At 42.3% G+C, this 24,655-nt stretch overlaps 1 protein-coding gene across 3 annotated transcripts in view; it reads left to right on the top strand.

Annotated features, from left to right (window-relative positions):
• Positions 1-23,277, top strand: part of LOC136851235 (beta-catenin-like protein 1) — a 211,406-nt gene extending 188,129 nt beyond the window's left edge. For all 3 annotated transcript variants that reach the window (XM_067125188.1, XM_067125190.1, XM_067125189.1), the window contains 2 exons: positions 22,181-22,367; positions 22,915-23,277. In XM_067125188.1, the coding sequence (XP_066981289.1) occupies positions 22,181-22,367; positions 22,915-23,009 (282 nt within the window). In that variant the 3' untranslated portion in view covers positions 23,010-23,277. The remainder of the gene's footprint in view (positions 1-22,180; positions 22,368-22,914) is intronic.
• The last annotated feature ends 1,378 nt before the right edge of the window (positions 23,278-24,655 follow it).

The following is a 24,655-nucleotide window of genomic DNA, read 5'->3' as shown; positions in this document are numbered from 1 at the left end:
AGCATATATTACTCCTACTCTCAAAAGTGGTTCAAGACTAGAGGCAAGTAATTATAGGCCTGTGAGTCTGACATCTCATATTATGAAAGTATATGAAAGGGTAATGAAAAAAAATATAATGAAACATTTAATGAAAAACAGATTGTTCAATATAGGACAACATGGTTTTGTACCGGAAAAAGTACACAAACCCAACTGTTAGTCCACCATGAAAGCATATATAAAAATATGATAAATGAAAAAGATACAGATGTGGTTTACCTAGACTTTGCAAAAGCTTTTGACAAGGTAGATCATAATACAGTACTCGACAAAACTTTAGTCCGGCCACGATTGAGTGGCCTAAATATATGGCCAAATTTGAACTAACCAAAAGTGCAAGAAAAAATTCGGTCAAATCATTAGGCCGCTTACCGAGAGTAGCTAAGGGGAGGAGCTTATGGCTCGCTAAAAAGAAAGCAGACAAGTAAGGTTTTGGCTGGCGATCTAGGTGCCAACGTGAATTTTTTGATCCACGCTCCCGTTTTTGGCCTACCCGGGTCACATCCTGGGACCCTGTGACCTTACTATGGGGAAATTTAAGGATCTGAATGAACAGATCATAGACAATATGTGCATTAAAGGAATCAGGTCTTAAAACGAAGGAAATCGTGCTCAGGTGGGTGTGAGCAAAAACCAGGGTGGAAGGCGCGATATACCGTCGCAAGTAAAACGCTCTGGGAGGCCTAAGAAGACTTCTAATCAAGTATGACTATTTTAAAGCGTCAATTAGAGGTTAATCCACGCATGACATCAAGGAAATTGAAGGAATCCAACCCACAACTGCTTGGTGATGTTTCAGTTCGGACCGTCAATCGCCGTATCAATGAACTTGGATACACAAGCCACCGTCCACAGAAGAAGCCAATTTTGACCAAGTTACAGAGGATAAAAGAGTCAAATTTGCTCGAAGTACAGCGTTTGGGATGAGTCTCAATGGCTAAGCCTGCTTTGGTCAGATGAATCGACTTTTACGGTCACTTGTAATAGAGGTCGTAATGTTTTTCGCAGGTCCGAAGCGACCTCTTGACCCTAGGTACCTCAAGGGACTGTCAAACACCCTGATTCTCTCATGGTTTGGGGAGCTTTTACTGGTCATGGTGTAGCCAAGCTTCATGCCTTTAAAAAGAATGAAAAAGTTAACCAGTATAATTATTTGGAGTTGATGTGTGACATTTTGCCTGATGCATTTGAGGATACGGGTGCCACATGTTTTCAGCAGGATGGCGCCAGGCTCACACGGATAAATCTGTCACTCAGTGGCTTCAGGATTGCGTTCCCTTCATCAATGATTGGCCTAGTAATAGCCCTGACATTAGCCCAATAGAAAACTTATGGGAGATCGTAAAGAGCGATCTACAAGACAAAGATGTGTCGTCTTTTCCAAAGCTGGAGGCAGAAATCAACGCATCTTGGAACAACATCCCGAAGGAAATGCTTCATAATTTGGCCTTGTCTGTACCAAAACGACTGAAGGAGGTGATTAAACGTATTGTCCTACTAAATATTAGTGAATACTAATAAAGGTAATTTAGACTTAGAATTGTGTTGTTATTAGCCTATTTGTAGTTTAGTTATGTTGACATGTTTTGAGTTGAGTGAGGGCACTAAAGTTTTGTCGAGTACTGTATATTAGCAAAAAAAAAAATTAGAAAACATAACATTGTTGAAGGAAGATGGATAAAAGAATTTTTGCAAAACAGAAAACAGATAGTGATTGCAAACGATGAGAAATCGGATGAAGCTCACGGTAATATCCGTACCACAAGGTACAGTGTTAGCTGCATTGCTGTTTGTGATTATGATTGCAGACATAGACAGTAATGTTAAGGACTCAGTAGTAAGAAGTTTATTTGCAGATGACACAAGAATAAGTAGAGAAATTGCTTGTGATGAAGATAGGAACTCGCTACAAAGAGACCTAAACAAAATATATAAATGGGCAGAGATAAATAGGATGGTATTTAACTCTGATAAATTTGAATCAATGAACTATGGTGATAAAGTAGGAATGCTATATGCATATAAAGGACCTAATAATGAGACAATCACAAACAAGGAAGCAGTTAAAGACCTTGGTGTGATGTTGAATAGGAATATGTTATGCAATGATCAAATAGCAATTCTATTGGCAAAATGCAAAGCAAAAATGGGAATGTTGTTCCGGCACTTCAAAACAAGAAAAGCTGAACACATGATTATGCTTTATAAAACGTCATTTACGTAGTCCACTTGAATATTGCAATTTAATATGGTACCCACACTACAAAAGGATATTGCACAAATAGAGAGTGTACAAAGGTCATTTACAGCTAGAATAGAAGAAGTTAAGGACCTTGACTACTGGGAAAGACTACAATTCTTAAATTTATATAGTCTTGAAAGGAGAAGAGAATGCTACATGGTAATTCAAGTATGGAAACAGATAGAAGGAATTACAGAAAACATCATGGAACTAAAATTATCAAAAAGAGCAAGCAGAGGTAGATTAATAGTGCCAAAAACTATACCAGGAAAATTAAGGAAAGCACACAGGACATTAATCCACCACGCACCAGCATCGATAATGCAGCGTCTATTCAATGCGCTACCAGCTCATCTGAGGAACATAACAGGAGTGAGCGTAGATGTGTTTAAGAATAAGCTCGACAAATATCTAAGATGCATCCCAGACCATCCAAGACTGGAAGATGCAAAATATACCAGAAGATGCGTTAGCAATTCTCTGGTAGACATCAAAGGTGCCTCACACTGAGGGACCTGGGGCAACCTGAACGAATTGTAAGGTCTGTAAGGTAAGGTATGAAGAGAGGATTTGAAAATTAATTTTCTTTGCTTGCATCGTAAAAGTGGACGACTTTTGTTCGTGAATAGATTATATTTTTCATTTTAAGCTGTCACACAAAAATAAAATATGTTAGTTTATATTTGCTGTGTCAAGCTAATGTTCACTCTTAGTAAGAAAATGAATGCTAATACTTTCAGTGGACCAAATATGAAATAATTCTAGTGCTGTACTGCATTGATTGACAAATTTCCCTTCCATGGTGACTAACATGACGAAATCGTCACATGATTGTATAATTGAGAAATCTGAATTAAATTGTGAGAAAAATTACTTTTAACATTTGTCTGTCCATAGAAGTATGAAAACCAAAACAGTAGTTTTTTCAGCCAAGGGAAGTATGTGTGGGCAAAAAAGGGTTAAAGGTTATAGGTTAGCCCTCAGCCAGGTCCTGAAACTGAAAGGAGTAGATCTCTCTGTGGGTGATCTCTATGCTCCTGAGAAGCTTCGAACAGTCTTGTCTTCCCAGGGAACTCAGGCTCCCTGAGTTGGACACGACTCTCGTCCTTATAAGTTTAACTTGTCGCCTGTATGAGCCCTTGAGTTGTTGGACAAGGATCTAACTCAAAATACTGTTTTTCTTCATGTCCTGGCTTTGGCAAAGAGGGTGTTAAGCATTTGAGGGGATGGAGAGGTCTCGCTTAAATTTGTCCCGGAGTTCATAGCGAAGACTCAGAACCTGTAGGTCCTTTACATCAGGTTCAAGTCCTTCTCGATCTCCTCCCTAGAGGATTTCATTGGTAGTGATCTGTACAAGACGCTACTGTATCCTGTTGGGGTGCTGTGGTACTATCCTTAAGAGAACTTGGCATCTCATGCCAGAGTGTCGATGCTTTTCATTAGTACTGACACGACTAAGAAAGAGGTGTCCAAGAACATGCTCTCTCTCTGGCTGTGAGATGATTAATCAAGCTTATACCTCGTCCAGGAAGGAGGATGAGAGTACAGTTCGAGTGAGAGCTCACGAGGTAAGGGATATCACTCCAATTTTAGCTTGTTCCGACACGATATACAAACCGTCGGTCCTTTACATTAGCAATTACTTTCAGGTGTAGGCTGGAAACGGCCATTAAACTCTTGAGCAAGGTGGTTAGGCGGTAACTGCCGCCAGGTAGGCGGGAATACCCGCCTGCCCGGATGTAAACGTTCCAGTTTGCTTTCGGCCGTCATGCGTTGCTGACGTGTTTTTCATTCTCTCTGCCTGACTGTCGTTAAACTGTTATTATCCCAGTGGGATCTTTCTGTATTTTTGTTTATACATACTGTACGTGTGTTTGATATTTATTAATACAAACCCACGATTTGTGATAACTTTGCATAAGCCGTCATTCCCTTGTGTCTTGGTTTGACGGCCAAGGGCGTAATTGGAGAAGCGTAACCGAGTGGTAATGCTTCTCTTCCAGCAGCCCTTTATGTAAATACTGAAGGCGCCCCTGTACATTTGGAGATATAGTTTGGGACGTAATATCTTCGCTCCCCGACATTCATCGGGACGTAAGAGTTCGTTCCCTTCTTGGGCTTCCGCCCTCCATGTATAAGGGGCATCACTACTTCCTTCCTACTTATGATGAGTGTTGCTCGCCGCCTGCGCTTGGAGAACTACGGGCCGGGTGGGAGGTTGCAGGTGTCGTCGGTAAGTTCTGCTTCCACAGCACCCATGGTGGCCTCCCCTCCGTCCTTTTTCTCTTCCCATAGGTTCTTCCTTCTCAGCTTTATTAGATCGTTCTCGTTTGCCCTCTTAGCTCGCTCATCGGGCGAAGACCAGGGTCGGGGAGCGATCAGGGACCTCTTCTAGAGTACCTCCTCCCGCTGCGTAGGGCAGTTCCCCTTGTAGCGAGAGGAGTCTCCCTCTACTAATCATCTTTGCTTTTTCTTTCAGGTTGACAGTGAGCATTGCAGACACAGCAGTAGTTGGCTGGATATATCAAAGGATATCTCGCATGAAGCAGTCCCGACGTTCATTTAGTGTTGCTTCGGGATCGACCGCATTACCTGGTTAGATGACATATTTCCACATCGGGATCGTTCTGACTCTGTTCCTGCCGATGTGGACCGATCGCTGTCATTGCTGGTCTTCATGTATGATGTTGCACTGCCTCCGGTGTATCTGTGGTCCATCTGCTCCTGCTGTTCCCTGTGTTATGCTCTCGTCAACTCGACGACAGTCTCTGGGCTGCTCTTCATGGTCTCCTGCCGCAGTCGCCCTGATCGTTCCTGTCACTGCTGGTGACTTTCATGTGACATCTCTGTCTGTTGCAGTAGCTCCTGCCTTCCGAACCGCTAATGTAGCTCCTGCATCGGCTGTCCTGATCGTGCCCGCTACTTCTCCTAGTGGTCGTGCCTAGGGCCGCTTCTGTTGTGTTCCTGCCAGCTACCCTGGAGGTTACGATGTCTGGCATCCTGTAGAAGATGTCAGCATGAAGGGGAAGGAAGTCACCTTGTGGAAGTGACGTTCCTTGCCGTTGCAATAGCTCCTGCCCTCCGAACCTCTACCATAGTTCCTGCATCGGCTGTCCTGATCATGCCTGCTGCTTCTCCTGGCAGTCGTGCCCAGGGCCGCTTCCATTGTGTTCCTGCCAGCTGCCCCAGAGGTTGCGATGTCCGCCATCCTGTAGAAGATGTCGACATGAAGATGAAGGAAGTCGCCCTGTTGAAGTGATGTTCCTGGCCGTTGCAGTAGCTCCTGCCTTCCGAACCGTTGCCGTAGCTCCTGCATCGGCTGTCCTGATCATGCCTGCTGCTTCTCCTGGTGGTGGTGTCCTGGGCCACGTCCATTGTGTTCCTGCCTGACTGCCCTTGAGGTTATGATGTTTCATGTCCACCATCCTGTGGAAGATGTCGAAGTGGAGGTGAAGGAAGCTGCCCTGTGGAAGTAGCCACCATCTTTTTCATCTTATCTTTGATTTCATCTTCTGCTGCATCTTCCCTTCCTCTCCCAAGGTCCAAGGGGGTCCCGAGAATCGGACAGACCTCCGTCGGCCGAAGGAGAGGAATGCTGCTTCTTCCCCTTGATACCCTTGGACGTCTAGGGACTGCCTCCTTTCGAGGAGACAGTGGGTCTCTCGTTGGCTCTTCACGACCTTCGGGTTAGGAAGCCAATTCGCATACCCTTGAGTTTTGTGTTTCGGAAGCCGTGGGCGCACAGACCTTGGTTTGTAATCCCGTTCCCAGAGCCGCTCCGAGTGCTGGAGATTCTATGGCATATCGAGTATCCCGATCTGGTTTGGAGAGATTTTCCTCGGCCCAGTTTGGGTAGCAGTGCGAAAGAAAGGGCCGAGGCACCCAGGTGTCTTGGCTCTTCCTGCCAGCACTGCAAGAGTTCCCCGAGCGCTTGCAAGTGCTCGGTCAGGTTCCCTGCCTGGTGTCTTGATCCTGTTGGTTTGAACATCAGAAGAAGCCAGGGAGAGATTCCTTTCGGGAGTCCTGCGGGACTTCTAAGGGACTGACTCTCTTCCGGGAGACAAGTTCTCTCATTGGTTATTTCTGCCCTCGGGCAGGAACCGATTCGCATTCTCCTGTGGAATCTTGCTTTTCGGGGGCCGTGAGAGCACAGTCTCTCGAGGCCACGCCCTCGTTGCCAGTCTTGGAAGTCTGCGTCTAAGACTGGCTCTGTGCTTGGCTCTTTTGATCTCTTAGGAAACTGAAAGCAGCCACTCCCGATTTTTGGGAGTCTCGTGGGTAGCTCGAATTCTATGAATCACGAGCGCTCTCCTGACGAGAGGCACAGGACGAGAGAAAGTGCCGAGACACCCAGGTGTGGTTGCCGGGGCACCCAGGTGTCTGGGTGCCGAGACACCCAGGTGTCTGGGTGCCAAGACGCCCAGGTGTCTGGGTGCCAAGACGCCCAGGTGTCTCGATACTGCCCGCCAGCTGCTTCGGTTGCTCGGCCGGGCTTCATTCTTGTGTCTTGAACTTTAGGGTTTGAGCATGCAAGATAGCAGACACAGAATTCCCCTTTGAACCTTCTTCTCGAGGGGCCTCGACCTCGAAGGAGTTTAGAGTTCGGGAAACTAGCAATTGTTCACAGCAGACGAGTTCCAGCCTGCCTAGTTCCAATTGTGTTCACGCGATCGGCTCAGCTTGGCTTGGCCCCTGGTCGCACTTACGAGACTGGCTCGGCTCGACTCAGCTTGCCAGACTGGCTCAGCTCGGCTCGCCCCGCCTGCCTCCCAGTCCACCGCATACCAACCAGCTGGATCGTGTTCGTGTGATCGGCTCGGCTCAGCCCTACTCGTTTTTTTTCCAATTCGGGTTCTCGGCTATGTTTGAGTGAACTTTTTGCTCTTCCCAGGAAAGCACTTTGCCACGGCACAAGTGCTCTTCTTCCCCTGTGTGGCAGTAATCTCCTTCGGTTGATTATCGCTCATGGTCCACCTCTCTTGCTTATCTTACTGGCAGGACAGGTAGGGATACTCTTTCTCCTCACCTGTTCTCCTCTCCTCTCGGTTGTTCCGAGAGGCGCGAGACGGACAGAGAGAGCTCTGACGAACTTCTTCGGAGTTCGGCTGCCTGGCGTGCTTTGGGTGTCGGTCCCCCGATTCTCTCGTAGTATAACCAGGTAGCCGAGGAGGGTTTCTTGGGATCTGTCAAGGTCTTCCTCCAAGGGGAGAGGTACAGGAGTTTCACGCTGCGGAAACAGCGAGGGTTTCCCTCTTCAAGTTGCGATCGCCCCCGTGTTTTCAGAGAACTTCACGCCGATTCATTGGTGCAAGGATCCCCGGGACAGGACCGCAGCTCCCCCAATGAATAATCTTCATCACTCGCAACCCTTGCAGTTCCTGAGGGGCCGAGAGTGTAGGGGACTGCCGCGGTCCAGGTTTCCGAGAGCGTTCTCGACCTGATGAATTCTTTTCTTTGAAGGAGTTAATTCAGGTCGAGACACCAAGCTTCCCCCCCTCCCTCAACAGAATATGAATTCTTCTTGCCTCGGAGGGTCTTGCCGACGGCAGTTTTTTGGGCAATTCTGGTGCTAAGAAGAAGGACTTTGTCCCAATTTGGATCTCTGGTTTCGTAAGTCCCAAGTTGGTGCGACCCTTAGGAACGAACCTTTACTTGGTTCTGCCTTTCTCTTTCAGAGATTTGCCAGATACCTCATTAATCAAGGTTCGTACCAGGGCACTGCCTTGTCCTTTGGACAATGGCCAAGACCTTTGGGTCTTAGTCATCTCAACACGACCTTGAGTATTTGTCCGTTTCACTAGGGGTTCACAAGCATTGCTCACCCCGAGTTACAGACAAATACTTGAAGACTTTGCCCTCATCCGACCTGATTGCCGAGGCATCGAGAAGAATTCCGCTTGACCCAACCTCCTGTAGCAGCTACACAAGAAGCGGTTCTTGAGGCAGTACATCCCTGTGTGTTCAGGACTGGGAGACCTTCCAGCTTTCCTTGCAAGCACAGGCTTTCTCGCCGAGCGGCAACGGATGTAGTTGGATATCCCTTGAAGTCCTCTGCAACACTGTCCCAGGGACTGGATCCGTCTTCGCTGGTGGTGTCGTTGACAGAACTTCTTCTCGGGTCAGAGTCGCTCATCAAGTCTGGACTTCCTCGTCTTCTCCGCTGAGGGTTGCTTTTCTCCCTTTCATCGAGAAGAACGTAGGCCCTTGCGACCTAGTCTTCTATCTGAAGTAGCCTTCGTCTCCTGAGTCGAGAGTTAGCTACAGACGAGAAGCTTCTTCAGTCATGCTGTCCCAGGGAACTGTTCCCTGGGTGGCATGTGACTCTTGTTTAGGGTTCCTGTCCGTGCTCTGCACATGCCTTACGAGAGTCATCGGATAGAGATATGCCCTCTTAGGACCATCTCTCATCTTACTCCAGCCATGGTGTAGAAGATGGAAAAACAGGGATGGGGATCATACCTCGACTCCTTCTCGGATGTCGTAGGTGGACTCCAAATCCATTGGCATCTACTGTCGGGTTCGAGTCCTTCTTGTTCCCCTCCTCCTTGGACTTTGTGTTGATGATCCAGATCATTCATTACTTTGTCCTATTAGGGAGCTGTGGTACTTTAAGGCTCGACATTCCTAACCTGGATGGCGTCAGTGTTTTCGCTAGTACTGTCTCCCAAGGAAGAAGTGTCTAAGGACACATCTCCCTCCTGACTTCGTGAAGCGATCATAGGAGGTACTCGGCAGCTGACAACGACGATACCGGTACCTTCCACCCGAGAGCTCATGAAGTCGATGGCTTGGTCCATCCCTCACATTCCGGAAGTTTCTGTCGGTCTGGAAGCAGGACAAGGTCTCTTAGACCACACTCTTGTCTTCTTCCTTCGGTCTTGCCCACAGGCCCTGGGAACCTTTTTTCCTTGGCTCTGTGGTGGCTGCTCAACAAGTTGTGTTGTCTTACCCAGCTCCTTCAAGAGGACAAGTAGCATCTCGCCTAAGGTGTTGGTTCTGGAAGTGAGAAGGATTCCGAGAGTGACTGGCCTCTCTTCCTCCTCCTTCCCTGTCCTCCATCTTCTCCTCCTTAGGGATGAGAATAGGACTCAAACCAATAGCTGCTGGAAGTGGCACTGATGCGGTAAGACTACACATCGAGCACCCGTTCTATTTTTCTTATAGAATCATAGAAGCAGTTCCGCTCCTTCCTCTAGCAAGGGAAGGAAGGAGAGACTGGCAATAAGGGAACCCTATCTTGGCTTTTCCTTATTGCCTCCGACTCTAGATCCTTCCAGCCTATTTTGTAGGAGTTACGTTTCCTCACTCATGCAAAAAGGTCCAGTATCTGACATTTGATCTTGCAGTTCCTACACTCCGATCAGTATGTCAGAGGCACGGTACTCCTCCTTGCTCTTTCAACCAGGAGAAGTAACGCAGGTGTGCAGAACTCCAGTCAGTTCAGGAGACTCACTCAGATTCCTCCCTCCAACCAGTGAGTCTTCCTAATGTAAAGGACCGACGGTTTGTATATCATGTCAGAACAAATCACAATTTTTGGAAGTAGGTTGTATTTTTCCTAACTATACAAACTTGAGGTCCTTTATATTACATACTATGCCCACCTCATGCCACCCCTCAATCTGAACCTGGACTGAAAGGCAAACTGGAATGTTTACATCCAGGCAGGCTGGTATCCCCCCCTACCTGGCGGTAGTTACTGCCTAACCACCTTGCTCAAGAGTTAACGGCCGTTTCCAGCCTACACCTGAAAGTAATTCCTAATGTAAAGGACCTCAGGTTTGTATAGTTAGGAAAAATACAATTTACTTTCAAAAACTGTGATATTTCAGAAGAACCTGCCATTTCAAGAGGTCTTACAAGCAGCGATGTGGTCTTGTCAGACTACAGTCACATCGTTTTATCTTCAGGATGTTGCCCACAAGTCCTTGGACATTTTTTCTTTGTGTCCTGTAGTGACTGTTCAACAAGTTATGTAGTTCACTCGACTTCTCTAAGGGAACAGATTGCATCTCATCTAAGGTGTTTGGTTATGTGAGAGAGCGTGTAAGCGACTGGTTTTCCCCTCTTTTCCTGTAGTCGCTTAGTGCAGAGAGTCAGGATGCTAGGCTGGTATGTGCTGGATAGACATGGAATGCAGGTAAGTACTCAACAAGGCACCTGTCCATCATTTTTTCTTTGGAAATTCAATTGAATGCAAATCCTTCCCCCCCCTCTTTGACAAGTGGAGAGGGGGACAGGCAATAAAACAAACTTGTTCCTTGTATTAGACATTTTATTGTCTCCAACACATATAGTACTTATGCCCAGAAATCTAGCAGCTGTAACACCTCAAATGATCAGCATGCTAGAGGTGCAGGATATCTTATCCTGCTCCTCCAGACCAGGAAGGTACATCCCAGGTGGGTTGAACCTACCAGTCAGTTCAGAGAATACAGTACTTAGATTCCTTCCCACGGTGGGTAAGTGTCCCATATAAAGAACAAAAGTTTGCATGTGTGTACAAACAAACAGCAGATTTTTAAAGTAATTTGTATTTTTCCTAACATACAAACATGGTTCTTTACATTAATGGCCCACCTCAGCCACCTGGACCAGAAGGCAGTGTGGAGTGCATAATGATAGGTGGGCAGGGCTTCCCCCTACAAGTTGATAGTTAACGGCCTTGTGTGAAAGTTAAAAGGCCATTCTGGTTCATGTTTGCAAGCTAAAATCCTGTGTAAAGCACTTCTGGTTTATATGTTAGGAAGAATACAGATTACCTTAAAAATTTGCTATTTCTCTATGGTGTGCTAATTTTTGCCACAAACTAGGTAGCAATAATGAAGGCTGATAACTAGTAAGGAAAAGCCAAGCTAAACTGAAAATCTTATGCACTTTTTGAGGAGCTCTCTCTTATAAAGGAGTAAGGTATGTTTTTATTGTTCATTGTTATGTGAAAAATGCCAAACTTCCTCAGTTTATCATTGCTAGAAAAAAGTAAATAAAGTTTATGCTTAGGCCTATAATACAGTGTTTTTAGACAGCTATATCACCTCTCTCTCTCTCTCTCTCTCTCTCTCTCTCTCTCTCTCTCTCTCTCTCTCTCTCATCTCTTTGTCTCTCTCTCTCTCTCTCTCTCTCTCTCTCTCTCTCTCTCTCTCAAAGCATCCATTTTTTTTTGCTCATGTCCTTTCCCCCAAGTATTTTTCTCTTGTCTGTTAGCAGGCCAGTACATCCCACTGTGTTTCCATGACATCATACCAGTTAAAGATAATTTGGCAGTGCCAGATGAGTTGAAACAGAGTACAGTGCTACCTCACTTTTTTGCGCTTCACTTTTTCGTGCTTCATTTTATCGCATATTTTTGTGGAACATGTCTTTCACTTTTCTGCGGGAACTTTCACCAATTCACAGAATTTTTCTGTGGATAAAATTATCACTAATTCGCTTTTTTTCATAGAGCAACACTATTTATTCACTAATTGCTGTATTTTTTCATATTGTGTTCATGACTGAATACAGAATTTTATGATAAAAATAATGTACTGTACAGAGTACTTATAATGTATTGTAAAAAAAATTTACAGTGTATGTATAATGTAATGTATCTATTAAGCTCATTCTGGGTTGGGCCCCAGACTGAACATAATAGGTGTATGTGCTCTCTCTCTTGTTCTCTCTCTCAGGGTAATGTAAGATGTATTTGAAATATTACTTAGTGTTTTTAGATGGTAGAGCATATTGTACAGTGTTTGAAATATATTTGCTAATTTTCATTTTAATTTTCATTTTATTTTCCAGTAAAAGCAGACTGGAAAATAAAATGAAAATAATTAGTGAATAGTTCAAATATTGTACAGTAAGCTCTATCATCCAAAAATACTTTGCAGTAATATCATTTCAAATACATCTTAAATTACCCTTAAAGAGAGAGAGAGAGAGAGAGAGAGAGAGAGAGAGAGAGAGAGAGAGAGAGAGAGAGAGAGAGAGAGAGAGAGAGAGAGAGAGCACACTTGCTATGCTCAGTCTGGGGCCAAACCTGGAATGAGCTTAATAGATACATTACTACATTATAAGTACTGTACACTGTAAATTATTTTTATCATAAAAATCTGTATTTAGTCACGAATACAATATAAAAACATACAGTAATTAGTGAATAAACAGTGTTGCTCTACAAAAAAAAAAATCGAATTAGTGATAATTTTAATTATATTTATACCAATATACAAAGTTGTTAAAGGGTACAATACTAATCTAAGATGACTTAGGGTGTTTTGGGATGATGGTTTGGGGTGTATTTTTGTTTGAATTGATATTAAATTTTCTTAGTTGGATAATCTAAAGTATATTTTTGTTTGAACTACTAAATTAGGAACTGAATTTTTAAAATAGACAGTTATAAGCTTTTTAGTTTAAGGGGTAGAGGGTATTTGGCAGTATAAGCATTTTTAGGGTGGGTTTTGCATTTCTACAGTGGGTTCTGGAACCTATCCCCATGAAAAAGTGGGAGAGCACTGTATGGGGACTAAGCCGAGATGATGAAGGCATAACTAATATATTTGCACATATTTTCTATTATTTTGTTTACTGTCACATTGTAACTTTTGTATAATTTTATGTATTGTGTCATTGGTTGCTACATTATATTTACAGTATACCCCCCACTTTTTCGTGGGGATAGGTTCCAGAACCCGCTGCAGAAATGCAAAATCTCCACTAAAAACACTTATAACTGCCAAATACCTTGTACCCCTTGAACTAAAATGCTTATAACTGTGTATTTTAACAGTTCACTCACTCCTAATTTAATAGTTCAAACAAAAATATACCTTAAATTATCATACTACAACAATTTAACATTTCAAACAAAAATACACCCCAAACCATCATCCCAAAACACCCAAAGTCATTTTACATTATCCTCCTACAACTGTTACTCTTAAGTATATACACCTCTAAAACACTTATAACAGGCTATTTTAACAGTTCATCACCAAACTTGACAGTTCAAACAAAAATATACCTCAAACAAGCATCCCGAAACACCCCAATATCATTTCAAAGTCATCTTACAACATTACGTACCCGCCTACAACTGTTACTCGTAAGTATCCCCTATAATTCAGACACATTTTCTTGTGCCCAACGTAACTTTGCACATCATCTACTGCACTGCGCATAATGTACTTACATTCTATTGATATTTTGCTATGTTGTAAGATGATTTTGAAATGATATTTACTGTACAGTACGTATTTTAGGATAGTACTATTGTATAGAGCGTATCTTGAATATGTGAGTAGTTTAGAACGATGGGACACGTTCGTCCAAGCAGAATGCTAGGTTTGTTACGTCATATTAATATTTTCGTGATTACATACAAGTACATTTATGATAAAAAAATGATTTAGTACAGTAAGTTCTTGGTTTACGTCATACTCGACCTAGTCGTTTTGTGGGTAGTCCTCGCCATCTCCCATAAATTTATTAAAGGACACTCTCTCTCTCTCTCTCTCTCTCTCTCTCTCTCTCTCTCTCTCTCTCTCTCTCTCTCTCTCTCTCTCTCTCTCTCTCAGTATACACATCATTTAATGAGAAAACACAGCAAAATATAAAAAAAATGTTATTTCACTCACAGAATCCAATTATACTGTATTATTATATTGATCTAATCACCGTAAAAACATTTAAAATCTGAATTTCATATGTAGGCAACTCAGTATCTCCAGCAGCAAAATCTCTGACGACAGAATCTCTCTCTCTCTCTCTCTCTCTCTCTCTCTCTCTCTCTCTCTCTCTCTCTCTCTCTCTCTCTCTCTCTCTCTCTCTCTCTCTCTCTCTCTCTCTCTCCTCTCTCTCCATATATCAGTACTGTACCATACATATCCTTTAATGAAATATCAATTACTGTACCATAAACATAAAAAAACACAAAAATAAACAAATCCAGCAAGTTCACTACGAGATTCGACATAGGTATTGTTGCCATATTTTTTGCTTTGTGTGATTTAATGTACTATATTTCATTACAAGTTTAGTTGACTATGATTATCACACATATTATAACAGTACAGAAAAGAATATTTTATCACTGTTGATGTTTCATCTCTGATCACTGTAAAAATATTTAAAATCCGAATTTCATACTCAACATTCTTACTCTCATCCCCAGCAATAGTTTAACCATGCCCAGTTAGTTACTGTGCTGAGAATTCATTGTACTATTAACACCTCAGTTCTCTCTCTCTCTCTCTCTCTCTCTCTCTCAGTATATGTATCCTTTATAAAAAAAAAAACGCAAAATATCAATGAAATGTTATTTCACTTGCAGAATCCATTTATACCGTGCTTAGACTTCGACATAAACACCATAGTTTCTCTCTCTCTCCTCTCTCAGAATACATATCCTTTAAGGAGAAAACACAGCAAAATATCAGTAAAACATTATTTCACTTACTTTGATCTAAACACCTCAGTTTCTCTCTCTCTCTCTCTCTCTCTCTCTCTCTCTCTCTCTCTCTCTCTCTCTCTCTCTCTCTCTCTCTCTCTCTCTCTCTGTCCCTCAGTATACATAACCTTTATTGAGAAAACACAGCAAAATATCAGTAAAACGTTATTTCACTTACAGAATCCATTTAGACTGTGCTTAGACTTTGATATAGACATCTCTCTCTCTCTCTCTCTCTCTCTCTCTCTCTCTCTCTCTCTCTCTCTCTCTCTCTCTCTCTCTCTCTCTCTCTCTCTGTGTATTCATATCCTTTAATGAAAAAATACAGCCATTAGTGAGTACACAGTGTTGCTCTACAAAAATAAGTGAATTTGTTAATTTTAGATATACGGTCCATAGAAAAATTCACAAATTGGTGAAAGTTCCCGCATAAAATTTCAAGATATGTTCCACAAAATTCTGTGACAAAGTGAAGCGCATAAAAGTGGGGGTCCACTGTAAATGTATTTCAAACTTTGGAGAAGTGACTTGTCTCTACCAACAGCAGCCTGTAATCACTCAGTGGACACCCCATGCTTGGTGAGGCAGTTAGCCTCCTTATGCAAATTGCCAACCTGCAGACTGTGAGCTATCCATTTCTGTTAGCATATCTTGCAAGATAGTAATGTTGGTTTTGTATAAGTAATTTACTTATTAACAAGTAACTACGTAGGTATTAGTTTCTAACTGTCTTGGTAGTTCAAAATTTGAAATTCGCAGTAACGCTCTGTTGTTTTGGTGTAGGTGACTAGACCCCGCCCTCTTTCAGGGAAGAATAGGTACAACACTGCTGCTGCTGAAGAGCGGTTCGTTTCTGCAGGTCAACGACTGATCATCGGTTGGTTGAGCAGCTCTCGTTTGAATTTGGTAGTGCGCTAATCATTATTAGCTTAGCTAGTTCTCTATTTAGACTTTTTGACTGATAATGACTTACTATGTAGGATTCTAGTTTATCTAGTATTTGGTATTGTAGCAAAGGCTGTAATACTAGACTAACTTCTGCTCAGTATGACTCGCACACTACGTGTTGCCATTGTAGAGGGCAGATTTGCTCTTTTGACCTTAAATGTGAAGAATGCAAAGACTGGGATCAGGGGAAATGGAAAGTTTTAGATGCACATCTTGACAAACTGCAGAAAGACAGGCAGAGAAAGGCGGCTGCTAGAGCCGAAGCTAGGGGTTTAGCCAGTCTGGTTTCTTCTCCAAAATCAGATGTTGCTATTCAACCTGTTCCTTCTAGACCTGTGACTGCTTTCTCCCCTATCACCAGCCCTCTGACTTTTCCATCGACTCCCTTACCTGGCTTCCATTCTTCCGAACCCGATGCCATCACCAGCCCCGAAGCCAGGATAGACCAAAAGTTTGGTCTTCTAGTGCATACTGTAGCACAAATCGGATCTAATGTTAAGGCCCTTATAGGCCAAATGTGAATGTTATCAGTGTCATTGCAAATGCAGTGTCAATGGAGGAGGTGACTACTCATCCCACCGATGCTCCTAGACAAAGGTCCCTGTCAAGCTCCCCTAAACCTGGGAGGAGGCAAACCAGATGTCCAAGGGAGGTTGGTGGGGTTTGTCCATGGGTAGTTGCCCCCCCTCAACCAAGCCTGTTGTTTGTACCCAGGATTCGGCTGATAGCATCCTTACAGATGTGCATGCTCTGTCGCTTAGTGTCTTCCGGGCCGTTGAAAAGGCATGTTCCTTCTGCTGAGCATGCTTCACCACTTCCCCATAAGCTACCCAGGGAACAAGAGTGCAGTCCGCTTCCCTCCTGCAGTTTTTAGGGTAATCCCAAGCATGCATTGCATGAGCCTTCAGTGATTGTGCGCCAGTATTTGACACCGAAGTGGTCTTCCTCTTTGAGGAAACAGCCCAAGCACCCCGTTTCCAATCGCCCAGTGTTCAAGCACTGTGTCCGAGCTCCCATTGTCCGAGCGCCCAGTGCCCAAACGCCCAGTGTCCGAGCACCAAGTTTATGAATACCCAGTGTCCAAGGAGCTAGTGTCTAGTCGTGTGGTATCCATACGTCCGGTGATGTCTGAGCGCCCAGTTTCCAAGCGCCATTTGTCCCGGGTTTTCACCTGTGTCTGAGTGCTCACCTGTACATGAGTGTTCTCCCGTATCCACATGCCCACCTTTGTTGGTGCACCCTCCTGTGTGCTTGGCACCAGTAGCCAAGCGTTCGGCACCACTCCCAGCTGTCATGGATCCTTCTTTGGAGCCTATCCAATGCCAGTTGGATAGCATTTTAGAATTTATGCAGAAGCAACCTTCCTCGACAAGGGATCATCCAGATTTAGCTCCTTTCTCCATTTCATCAAATGAAGAAGCCATTGAACAAGAGCAACCTATGTCTGTGTACGTGGCACTCCTGAAATACTTCCTCTTCTGCTACCTAACGCGCTCCTGAAATACTTCCACTTCTGCCACCCAACTTTTTTCTCTCCAGCGGCCCCGACGTCTCAAGGTTCAGCCTTTATGATGAGACAAGCTGCAGAGTCTGCCAGGCTACTGAAGATGGTCCTTTCTTCTTCTTCTAGGAAGGCTTTATCAAGTATTGATAGTTGGTTAGCAGAGAAGAGGGATCTTGGTAAGGCTATGTTTAGTGCACCTCCCTCTCGCTTATCACCAAAGGAGGTGCTTATTGTATACCACTGGGGAAGCTCCTTCCTTGGGAGTTTCTGCCTCCTCCCAAGAGGACTTCTCCAGCCAAGTTGACTCAGTGCAGAGATCGGCACTCAACTCCGCTAAGATTATGTTCACGTCTTCGGAGCTGGACCATTTTGTTAGGGACTTGTTTACAGTCTTCGAGGTCTTCAGCTTCTTAGACTGGATCATGGGGGCCTTAGCCAAGAAACTCAGGGAATGTAACACCCTTCAAGAAAACTTCTGGGTGGTGACAATCGACAAGCAGGGCACATACTTCCATGTTCCAGTACACCCAGACTCCAGGAAATATCTGAGGTTTGCATTCCAAGGCAGAGTCTGTCAGTTTTGGTCTCTGTGCTTTGGCCTCTCTACAGCTCCACAAGTCTTCACTTGTGTTCTCACCCCTTTGGTGAAATGGCTCCATCACAGGAGTATCAACGTCTGTCTCTATTTGGACGACTGGTTTCTACGCATCCCATCAAGAACAAAATGCTTGGAGGATCTGGGTTGGGGGCCTCTTTTAGACTACATGGAAGTCTCGGGGACATGGTCGCTAGACAAGAAGAGGCTACACATCATTGTAAGGGAGCTGAAGGCGATCCGTTTGGCTCTTCAGCATTTTGTGACAGCAGCGTTCGACAAGACAGTCACAGTCCATTGAGACAACATGACCACACTGGCCTATATCAAGAATCAGGGAGGGACTCACTCTTTCTCCCTTTACGAAGCAGCCAAGGATCATCTTCTCTGGGCATAGAACAGTTGCACCAGAATCAAAATTCACTTTGTCTTGCGGACGAGTTAAGTCACTGCAGACAGGTTCTACGTACGGAGTGGACACTGAATCCGCAGGTGTGCACTGACCCGTGGAAACGGTGGGGAAAGCCGTCGGTAGACTTGTTTGCAACGTCGAGGAACTATTGCCTCCCCTTATAATGTTCCCCAGCCCCGGACCCTCTAGCATGAGCAACGGATGCCATGCTCCAGGACTGGTCCAGCCTGGACGTGTACGCCTTCCCACCATTCAGTATGGTGAGAGATGTACTAACCAAGTTTATGTCTCACAGCAACACATCCATGACACTGGTAGGTCCGTTTTGGCTGCAGAAGTTGTTCCCAGACCTTCTCAATCTCCTGATAGACTTCCCCAGGCTTCTACCTCAGAATTGAAGCCTTCTAAAGTAGCCTCACTTCCATCGGTTTCACCAAGGCTTATCCACTCTCGCCCTGACAGGCTTCAGACTGTCAGGAAACTTGTCAGAGCGAAGGACTTTTCAAGAAAAGCTTCAGAAGCAATCGCTAAGTGCAGACGTCACAAATGTCAGTCTTCCACTAATGTCTTCTAGGAGAAGTGGCCAGTCTTTTGTAGCTGGTGCCAAAGACGACGTCTCATCTACTAAAACCTCTGTAGCACAGATTGCTGATTTTTTAACGTTTCTGAGGTTCTCTCGAAGTTTGGCTATCTCCGCCGTCAGAGGTTATAGGGCTATGATAAACTCCATGTTTAGGCTTAGAGTTTTGGATTTGTCCATGAAGCAAGATATTAGTGACCTAATTAAGTCTCTGGACACTTCCAAGTAAGAAAAGTCAATGTCAGTCGCCTGGAATCTAGACGTGGTTCTCAAATGACTCTCGGGCCCTCCATATGAGCCCTTCACTACTCATCTCTGAGAGATTTGACCAGAAAGACCCTTTTTTTGGTTGCCTTGGCTATGGCAAAGAGGATCAGTGAATTGCATGCCTTCAATAGGACAGTGGGTTTTTGGCAGGGAGATGGTCTGCTCATTCACTCTAGGATTCCTGGCAAAGAACAAAACCCTATCTAATCCCTGGCCCCGTTCATTCACTATCAACAGTGTAATAGATATCCTTGGACCAGCAGACCAAGAGAGAGCTCTTTGCCCAGTAAGAGCAATTGAAACACTGCATAGAAAGGACCAAGAGGATCAGAGATCCCTCTCAGAACATATGATGTTTGGTCAAGAACCCCTCACATCTGTTGTTCAAGAATGCCTTGGTCTTCTTTTTGAGGAGCGTGATATACGAGTCACACTCGGCAGTTCAAGATATGTTTTTCCTGTTTTTAAAATTAAAGCCCATGATATAAGAGCAGTCGCCACTTCGTTGGCCTTTAAGAACTTGTCACTCGCCATGATTCTTCAGTCAACATATTGTATTGGAAGTGCAAATCAGTGTTCACTTCCCATTATTTGCATGACATAGAGACAGTGTACAGTAATTGCAGTACTTTAGGTCCATTGGCCATGGCTGGCATGGTATTGGGGGACGAAGGATAGGGGGTATTCCTTTTATTACTCTGTCTCCTCGCCTTGTTAATGGATGTTGAGTTTTTGGGAAGCCTGGGGTACTATGTACCTGGAGTATCACCAGTCATGGTTTTTTAATGGTTGGGTGATGATTTTGTTTTTTGTAGTGTGTGGGTAACAGAAAATATCTGGTTATTTTCGTTGTACTGTGCCCAGGCCAAGGTACTTGTTTTATTTTGTAATGCCTTGTCAGCCCTCAGAGTACTTATTGGCTGCAAGGCTCCCCACTGAAGTAGAGACAACCCTCGGCTTTACTGCCGCGTCACTACAGGTTGAGATGAGCTCCAACCAGAGGCAGTATCTTCCTGCTGTAGCTCTCTCAACAAGTAAGGTTACAACAAGCATTCCAACAATGCTAGCTACTTTTCTATTTCAAATTTATCTCCTTTACTGAGTGTTTTGAATTGTGTATGTCCATACGTGCAATTTCCTGTCAGTGTGGGATTCAGCTATGTTGTTACTTGGTAAGTTACTTATATGAAAATGACATTTTTATAATAAAATAAAGTTTTATATATATTTGCCAAGTAACTACATGATCATAGCCCTCCCGCCTCCCCTCTCATGGGTATAGGGCACAAACAAATTGAGCTTTTCAGCAGTGTTGTACGTATTCTTCCCCGAAAGTGGGCGGGGTCTAGTTACTTACATCAAAACAACAGAAATTTACCATGATTTTCAAATTTTGAACTGCCGGGATAGTTAGAAAGTATTAGCTATGTAGTTACTTGGTAAGTATGTATAAAACTTTATTTTAAAAATATCATTTTTATAATAAAATAAAGTTTTATATATACTTGCCAAGTAACTACATGATCAGAGCCCTCCCACCTCCCCTCTCATGGAGATAAGGCACAGACAAATTGAGCTCTTCAACTGTGTTGTAGCTATTCTCCCTTGAAAGTGGGCGGGGTGTAGTTACCTACACCAAAACAATAGAGCATTATCGCGAATTTCAGATTTTCAGCTGCCACGATAGTTAGAAACTAATAACTATGTACTTACTTGGTAGGTATATATAAAACTTTATTATAAAAATTTCATTTCTATCCTTTGTGTTCAGTACTTTTAAGATTAATGTAGAGCATCCATTAAACTCTTATTACCAGCAGTGCAATTTATCTTGGTGCCAGTGCAATCTGATGTTCCTTCAGTATTTGAAATATAGAGAGGAGCTTAAGCGTACTCATTTAGTACAGTACTAAAATTTTTGTAGTTAATATTACAGTGTATAGATTTTACAAGTTTGTGAATTTTTCTTGTCTACCAATATCAAAAACATTCCACACCTTTGTCATCCAAAATATATTCAACACTCTTTGAAAACCTCTATCAAGAAAACTCAAAAGATGCAATAGAATAACATTCCAAGTGAATCAAGCAGTTGACCGATTGGTATGGTCAAATAATAACTGTAATGACACAATTTTCTATTCATGAATGAAGCTGATCAGTGATAGCATTATCATATGTTATGTAGATACAGAAGCTGGAATGATGATGAAGATGGGTATCCAGTAACTTGTTTCAAACATAACATGAGGATGGGAAAAATTACCAAGTTTTAAGAAGGGCTTAACCCTTACTGGCTGGCCTATATAAACATCAACAAAAGCCCATGACTGAGCACACTTTAAGGCTCCCAGTTTAGAAAATAAAAAAAAAACATGTCAATGGAAAGAGAAAGATATGTAAATGCTCATAGTATAAAAAATTCTAAAAAAATTTTCTTTACTTTGCCAAAGAAAGTTGTAAATGAATATTTCCATCCCTGCAGAGGGCCTCTTTTCCGAGACATTCATAAAAATACCACCTCATTTGAGCATGTTATACCTGTTCTTGCTTATATGTTCTTTCTAATGAGTATATTTATGGAAAAATATATGCTAGATGTACTAGGACAGGGAGATGCAGTACCTTTTAACGAGTTATGCATGTTCCCTCTAATGTTTTTTCATACTTTATTTTGCAAAATTTCAGTTACAGCAATTACACATCATAAAAGATAAGAACTAAAACTAGCAACAATCCCTGAGTATATTTACAGACAAATATATACGAGATGTGCTACATGAAATCTCACGGAAGACTAATCTTCCTTGTATCATTGAGCTGAGGTATGAGTGTTGCCATAAGAGTTGCCATGGCCCATTCAAGTAATTTGAATGTTTTCCCACAAAATTTATTCAAAAATCATGGCATGAAATAAAGATTGTCATAAGATGTACACTGGTAGTCCTCTTATGCCATTGTTGTACATCAAAGGATCATGCTGCTACAAAAGGGTTAAAGTCATGTCCACTCGTAGAAAACAAGATGAAGAGGATTTCCCCAGAGCAGATAATAGTATTTAAAGCTCTGAGAGATATAAGTAGCAACTATTTAGACCAGTATATAAGGGCCAAGTTCAGTATAAATGTTTATTAGTTTTCTTTGTTTTATTTTACAGGCTGAGAATTTAAGTGAAGATGAACTATATCTAAGAAGACTAGATGGTGGACTGTTTACACTCCAACTTGTAGACTACATTATGCTTGATGTATGTGCAACTGGACCACCATCCATAAAGAGGAGAGTCTTAAAAATTCTTAATTTACGAAATGCATCAGTCAAGACGATCAAGAATATAATGAGAGGTAATTTATTGTTTTTCTTTCTGTGGACTTCTTAGATATAAGTCTAATATACTTCAAGGGATTAAAAATGAACATCATGATTTTGGAATTCAAGATATAGCATACTTGATTATGTTGAGGCATCTAAGGTTTTTATGGAGTTTGAAAGTCTGTAAAGAACTGTAAGGCTTTTATGAACCTAAATATAGTTATTAAGTATAATAATCTTTTATGTTAGTCCTTGCCATCTGAGAGGAGTATGACTGCATTACATTTTAATCAAGAACATCATCTTGTATGTTTTCAACAAGTTAATTGCTATGCTTTTTAGGTTTTCAAATTCAAATCGCTTGGCAATTGGTTGCACTAAGCTTGTATCTGAAATTTTGCATTATTTTATAGTTTTCTTTTCTCTGTTCCTCTCTTAGCGCAAAATTTACCATATTTTTTTTGGCATGAATGTATTCCTTACCATATTTTTTTTGGCATAAGCGTATTCCTTACCTTTTAATGTATCCACAACTTGTTGCATGGGGATATAATATATTTCTTCCCATTTTTCTTACAGAGTATGCCAGTAATTTGGGAGATTCTAATACAGAAGAGCAAGCAGAAGAGCAAGACAAAATCCTAGATCTATTGGACAAGTTTCAAAATACATAGAGTTTTCCATAATACTTATTTGTTTTTTAATCATATTTTACTCAAGTTGAAGTTTGCAAGAAGTGTGCGTTATAGCTAAAAGGATGGATGTTAAGGTAGCATTTATGACGTCATTATAAACTTAAAACAGGAATCAGAGATTGAAATGTTACGTTTTTTAGATGTTTTGTAAGTGCTTATAACCCTGTTAAGACAGAAATCTGTAGAATTCCATCACTGCAAATTGATTTACAGTTTTTACCATAAACAAGAAAAATGTCAAATGAAAGTAGGTAGTTTTCATACCTTTGAATCCCCTTAATATAGACTACTTCATTACAGTATAATCTTAATTATTTGTATTAATATTAATAATATACCCAAGACCCTTGTGGATATTGGAAGGTTGCAGATATAGTAAAAAACTCTATAGATGCAAAATGGCAGTTTTGTAGCTTATTTTTTCCTGTTTATTCACCACACAGTATTGCATATGCTTACCAGTGACACAGAATACATTGTATGGTGTTGTACACAAATAAAAACCAGACTATCTCTGTCTGTACTCTCTCTCTCTCTCTCTCTCTCTCTCTCTCTCTCTCTCTCTCTCTCTCTCTCTCTCTCTCTCTCTCTCTCTCTCTCTCAAAGTGTGAGCAATCCAAAAGACTGATTAAAGTAAGTAAGTATACCTTAGTTTTACCAGACCACTGAGCTGATTAACAGCTCTCCTAGGGCGACTGGCCAGACTTTATAAAGAATAACCCAGAGAGAGAGAAAGAAAAAGGCAAGCAAACACACAGCAAGTGTATACTGTAGTGTACCCTACCATGGTGCATATGTGTATGTATACATATACACATACATGTACCTACTGTATAAACATGTTGATTTTATATTGAATGACTAGCTACCATTTTGTACTGCCTTTTGGAACCTCCACACTGAAAATCAAATAAACATTTAATTCATATATGTGTGTGTGTGTGTGTGTGCAGGGCTCTTTAAAGATGTATTACAGCAATGTTTTTATTTTTTTGTATAGCATACAAAAAACAAACAGGTTTTAATGTAGGAAAAATGTATTTTTGGTAGCTGCTGCCAGTCCTCAAGGGAGTTACACTCTCATGGTCCCCCCAGGACTCCATAAGACAGACCAGTCAGTCGCAAAGAATTCCCTTATAGTTGTTCTCAGCCAGAATAGTGGACACAGTGATAGAATATAAAGGACTCAGAAAAAGACGGCTCTGTTTCCTGTCCTACAATGACTACCTTGGTTTTTTCCTTCATCCTCCTCACACAGATGTGACAACTGTGCATATGTTGGCCATCATCCTCATTACACGCCAGGTCTGTGCAAGATAAATGTTCACCCCAGTCTCGTGCCTTTTCATCCAGGAAGTGGATGGGTTTGAGGACTCACTAGGTTCTTCTTACATCAAAGCCTGTTTTTTTATAGTGTTAACTGCTGTTCGTCCTCAAAATATCTTACAAAGGAAATTTAAAAGTGATGAAATGGCTGAGCTCCTAATAAATAAATCCCTACAACCTGGATCAATTTTTTATCTGAAGTATAGTCACTGATTATCAACCATTTCCTTTATTCAAGATACCCATTAGGGTTTGGCAATAGAGAACAGGAAACAACACAAGAACCTATATATGGATTA

The sequence above is a fragment of the Macrobrachium rosenbergii genome, chromosome 23, assembly GCF_040412425.1.
Source record: "Macrobrachium rosenbergii isolate ZJJX-2024 chromosome 23, ASM4041242v1, whole genome shotgun sequence".
NCBI classification, from domain to species: domain Eukaryota; kingdom Metazoa; phylum Arthropoda; class Malacostraca; order Decapoda; family Palaemonidae; genus Macrobrachium; species Macrobrachium rosenbergii.
The sequence above is the reverse complement of the archived record's forward strand: the minus strand, read 5'-3'. Positions and strand labels throughout refer to the sequence as shown.